We start from the raw sequence: 5,354 nt of genomic DNA, 5'->3' as shown, positions 1-5,354 counted from the left end.
CCAACCAGTGCAGGTTTGAGCTGCTGTGGTTTTGTGCTCCCAATTGAGTCCTCTGATGAGAGCATTCCTGAGTACACTGTGATATATGTTGTTGTCTTGTTCGAGGCCTGAATGGGAGACAAACATGTTTTCCATGCATGCACGAAAATCAGTAGAAGGTTCCAATTTTAGTTGGGTCTAGTTAACAAAATATTATGTAAAGATTATAACGGCACTAGAATCCCTTTGCAAGCATATTTTCTTAAGTTTTCAGAGCGATTTTGGTGCCCCTTTTCCCATCAAACTCTTTTTTGTATTCTTCTCTGGTTTCAGTAAGATAATATAACATTTTGGAATAAATATACAAATGAGCAGTCCAAAACTTGAAGCCAGAATAGCAAATATCTCCACAGCAACACTGAACTTCCCAGGAGAGCTGACATACGCTGGGATAAAAGTGATCCATACTGCGCAGAATATCAGCATGCTAAAAGTGATATATTTGGCTTCATTGAAATTATCAGGCAATTTCCGAGCCAGAAAAGCAAGAATAAAACATAAAATGGCCAGAAGTCCTATGTAACCAAGTACAGCCCAAAAGCCTATAGCTGAGCCCAGAGCACACTCTAAGATGATTTTGTCCTTGAACTTCTTAAAATTCTTAAATGGAAACGGAGGAGAAATTGTTAACCAGAGGATACATATGATGACTTGTATGAGAGTGAAGCCCAGAACACTGAGTTTCTGTTGTGCAGGCCCAAACCATTTCATCACATTACTACCTGGAAGTGTGGCCCTGAAGGCCATTAACACCACTATTGTTTTCCCCAGAACACAAGAGATACAGAGGACAAAGGTGATGCTGAATGCTGTGTGACGCAGCATGCAGGACCACTCAGAGGGCCGACCGATGAAGGTCAGAGAGCACAGGAAACACAGGGTCAGGGAGAAAAGCAGCAGGAAACTCAGCTCAGTGTTATTGGCCCTGACAATAGGAGTCTGCCTGTATCTGAAGAAAATTATTGCCACAACAGCAGTCATGCATGTTCCAAATAGGGAGGCAGCAGTGAGCAGTGCTCCCATAATCTCTTCATATGACAAAAACTCTGCCTCCTTATTTACACAGGCAGCTCTTTTCTCATTTGACCAAAATTCTGGATGGCACCTCACACAGGTGATAGAATCTGAAAAATATTATTAAAGCAAGTATTAGACTAGCTCAGTACATGTACTGTTTTTGTGTTGATGTTGTATCTTTTCTGCCGACAAAACAGACAATACAAGATAAGATTATGCTATTATGATTACCATATATTAAATGGATAACATTATGACAACTGCATGCGATTTTCATTAAATATCTGAATCTTAAAGATACAGCATAATCTATGAAATTCCTATCTTAATACCTAAGCATTATACATTTTGTTTCTTGAAAGGTATCATGCTGTTGTGTTTCTCAAATGGAAATGTTCAATCCTGTAGCAAAGCTTTAATATAATTCACTTTCAATGCATTTATTGCATTGATGTTAAGGATGAGGAGATGAGGAAAATACTCTTTTTGCAGTTTGAGTGAGCTGAACCTTTAATGACCATTTCATAACTTGTTACCCATAGTTTTTCCATATTTATAATTTTCTTATTAAAATATTATTAAATTATTATTAATATTATATAATATAAAAAACACACTTGAGTTGCATAAACATTTCGCATTGGTGCTTTAACTTTGATATGCATTTCCTGTGTACACATTTATGTATATAGACAGACTACATGTTATATATATCTATATATATATGCTCTGCAGGAAATCCCCATGCTTTTGGAATCAGATAAAAAAAAAGCTGTGCATTTTCTTAAAAATCAAATGTGAACATTACAACTTTGTTTTGTCTTGCATTAATTATTACTACACCTGTAATGTTGCTAATTTCTCCCTCTGCACATTTTAAACAGTCATAGCAGCAAACAGGCTTTCCTTTCTGGAGAACCTTACGAGTCCCTGGGGGACATTTCTCACTGCAAACTGACAAAGGCACCTGCATGAACAAAACAAGTATGATTAAAGTGTATGGGCATTCACTTTGACATTGTGTTATCTTTGCAAGCATCTATAATAAAATTTATATGAATATAACAATTCAAATAGACCATTAACAATTACAGTAATCACATGGTAACTTACGTGTTTTGAGTTCTGTGCCCAAATGATAGACTTATTATGCAGATTCAGCTGTTTGTCTGCAGGTAAAGACGCATCATGAAAACCAACTGTGACAAAGTCCACAATGCTATTTTCTGTTGGCTGCCAGTTTATAATTTCATACTTTGCTGCTGGGTCTCCTTTCTCATTAAAGTAAACCTCATCTCCTTCCTTTGTTTTGAACCAAATCTTTCTTATGTGCTGTAAAATCTAAGAAGATATGTAGATCATTAGTAGATTTGCATAAATGTAAAACATTACCTTACAAACATTGTCATCATATAGGCATTTTGTCTCAACAGCATGATAAACACACTGCACAATTTATTTTTCAAAATTTAAACCTGTTTTAAAAAATATGACTTAATCTAAAAATAACAACTTAAGTCTTCGGTCTTCAACTCACCATGAATGGATCTAGCTGTGCCGTGTTGTTGCATGTTTTATTACAGTTAAGAATACTGTGAAGTGCGTGGGCCACAGCATACACACCTTTATAGACGTTGTTAAATATAGGCATGAGTGACATATCAGTGAAGCTATTTTGTACTCCTCTCAGATCTTCATGTCCAGTACATTCCTTCTGATTACCTGCTGATGACTTTGACTGCTCGAACTTACAGCTAAATAATGCTTCCCAAAACTCTGTAAAAATGTAATTACTAGATGAATTGAGTGGCTTCACATCCAACATGAACTCTCTCATGCCACTGACATGTGCTCTGGGGATGGCCAGGCCTATGGCACCATCCAGAATGTGATGCCTATCCATGGCTGCAGTTTGGGAATCCAAGATCCAAGCCTCACTGCCTACCCACTGGTACCCAGTCAAGTTGTGTTGAGACAACGCGTGTATTACCACATCCATATCTGAAGGGGAGATGAAAGCAACAATCACCTTGGAAGTGGAAGCCTTGATAATTTCCATTATCTTGTGTATTTTGTCTGGTGGATCTGTTGTAAATGCAGATACAGAGTACTCTAAACAGATGCCCAGCTGCTGGGCAGTTTCTGTGAATGTGGCCATGCCATTATTCCCGTAATCATCATTTGTTCTAATAGCTCCAACCCAAGTCCAGCCAAAGTGCTTGACCAACTGTGCCAGGGCTCTGCTCTGGTAGTAGTCACTGGATATTGTTCTGAGGAAGGATGGGTATTTGGTTTTATCGCTGAGACAAGCACAAGTAGCAAAGTGGCTGATCTAAAAGAAAAAAATTATTGATATCCCAAGATAAAGATGTAAAATATGAAATGTTTACACAGCACACTACAATTCACTTTTGCTATGACCAGCTTGAAGAATTACAGAATAATTATTTTTCACGAATATCATTTCATCTTTTTTCCTGTCTTACCCACCAGTGGGATGTGAAAGGGTCCGATGACAGTAGCTATAGCCATGGAAGGAGAGGAAGCTGTCTCTCCCATAATGGCCTGCACTTGGGCAGGTCTGGTACATGGTGCCTCAGAGGATGCAGATACCACTTCATTACCATTAGCCAAAGCCAGTGCGGCCCTCACACCTCTGGCAATGGAGCCACATACATCATAGATCCTATAGCCTAGTAATATGCCAGGCAGTAGCTCTGTGCTGTTATTAATCTCCTCTATGGCAAAGAGCATGGCCTGAGCCAACTGAAACTCTCTGAAAAGCAAACTTGGTGCATAAAGTTATACATTGTTGGAATTGTAAGAAATTTGTCCTTGAAACAGAAACAATACTATAGTAAAAGAAAACATTTGATTTGTTAATACACATAACAAGGAATATTTCTGACTTTACAGTTTGATAACCTTTTTTGTACCTTTTTTGAATCATGCTCCCTTCTTCTTACATATTTTAAATATAAAAAGATTTATATTGTATATTTACCTGGTGCATTCCGTTGGCAGTGGTTTGTGCATGTAGGTATCCTGTCTATCTTTCCAGGTGCTGTGGAAAGAGAACATTCCCCCCAACATGATGTCCCCATCCTTAGATAGCTGGGGGTTCTCAGAATCACCTCTCTGCCTGCAGACCGTCTCCTCAGCCTGAGAGACAGAAGCCATCAATAACAGCTGTAAGAGTGCCCAACCCTGCTCTGGCCACCTCTGTGTGGATGTCATATTGGCGAAGCGAGCCAAACCACTCACTCTACCTTAATGTAAAACAAAACCTTGCACTGATATTTATACATTTTAGAGGAGCATGAAAAGTAATAATAGTACAGTGATGTTTTATCTGACATCACTATGAGGAGGGAGTTTCCCAAAAAGAAAACATTTAACTGTCAAAATATACAAATATGCTTTGTGTTGTACAAACGTTTTCCATGTTTTTCACATTAATAATTAAAATTTATGGAGGGTACAATTGAATTTCTAATTATACATTGAAAAATAATGCAGGATGGAGTTGATGTAAAGTTGAGAAAATTAGACTCATTAGGCTCACTGAAATGCCTCACAATAGTATAGTCTTATAAAAAAAAGTTTGTTTTATTTTTTGGGCCACTTGGGGACACTACAACAAACTGTACTACATGTTTTAATTACAGACCAACCAGACTGTATGTTTAATTTAGAGTCATGTTTGTGTCTACCTGATGAATAAGTCAAATATTTTGTCACTGTTTAGCTACGTTTTGTTCTCCACCAACTCTTGCTCTACCATGTTCACTAACTTCTTCTGACATTTGGTGCTAGGCAGGTTGTGTATAGTGTGTTTTTATATTTGTTTGGCTGAATAAAGCGTGTTGCAGCTGACAGCGGTGAAAATGAATGAGCAACAGAGACAGGGTGAGGTAATGACAGTTGGAATCAAATAATATTGCGCATCTCTTAATATCATGCTCTGAAATTATTGTAGTGATCAGCACACGCGCCTGCGTCATGTATGGTAGTGATGGCGAGAGACAACAAATCTTTAAATTTGAATTGTGCAATGAAATAGAAATATGATGTTAAAATATAATTTTCTATGTCAAGAAAGTCCACCAAGAGGGTCCAACTGCAGACCTCCTCTGTCAGGCCACCTCTACTGCCGGTCAGGAAAGGAAATACACGCAAAAACAACAAAATAAAAGTGCAATTTGACAGGAAACGCATTCAAAAATATAAAGTTAATCAAAATTATATAAAGTTTAATCACGAAGACATAGGGGGAGGGTTTTTGTCAAAATATGACG

The 5,354-nt window shown here is 37.8% G+C and overlaps 1 protein-coding gene across 1 annotated transcript; it reads right to left on the bottom strand.

The window, feature by feature from the left end:
* Nucleotides 1–249: 249 nt before the first annotated feature.
* On the bottom strand, nucleotides 250–4,254 carry LOC123966247 (extracellular calcium-sensing receptor-like). Its single transcript, XM_046042444.1, has 6 exons — nucleotides 4,061–4,254; nucleotides 3,547–3,844; nucleotides 2,594–3,388; nucleotides 2,170–2,397; nucleotides 1,900–2,023; nucleotides 250–1,163 (listed from the first exon to the last, which is right to left on the bottom strand). The coding sequence occupies exons 1-6, from the start codon at nucleotides 4,234–4,236 to the stop codon at nucleotides 250–252; spliced, it is 2,535 nt and encodes an 844-aa protein (XP_045898400.1). The 5' UTR covers nucleotides 4,237–4,254.
* Between the last annotated feature and the right edge of the window lie 1,100 nt (nucleotides 4,255–5,354).

Source organism: Micropterus dolomieu, unplaced genomic scaffold (genome assembly GCF_021292245.1).
Source record: "Micropterus dolomieu isolate WLL.071019.BEF.003 ecotype Adirondacks unplaced genomic scaffold, ASM2129224v1 contig_12976, whole genome shotgun sequence".
NCBI lineage: Eukaryota > Metazoa > Chordata > Actinopteri > Centrarchiformes > Centrarchidae > Micropterus > Micropterus dolomieu.
The sequence above is the reverse complement of the archived record's forward strand: the minus strand, read 5'-3'. Positions and strand labels throughout refer to the sequence as shown.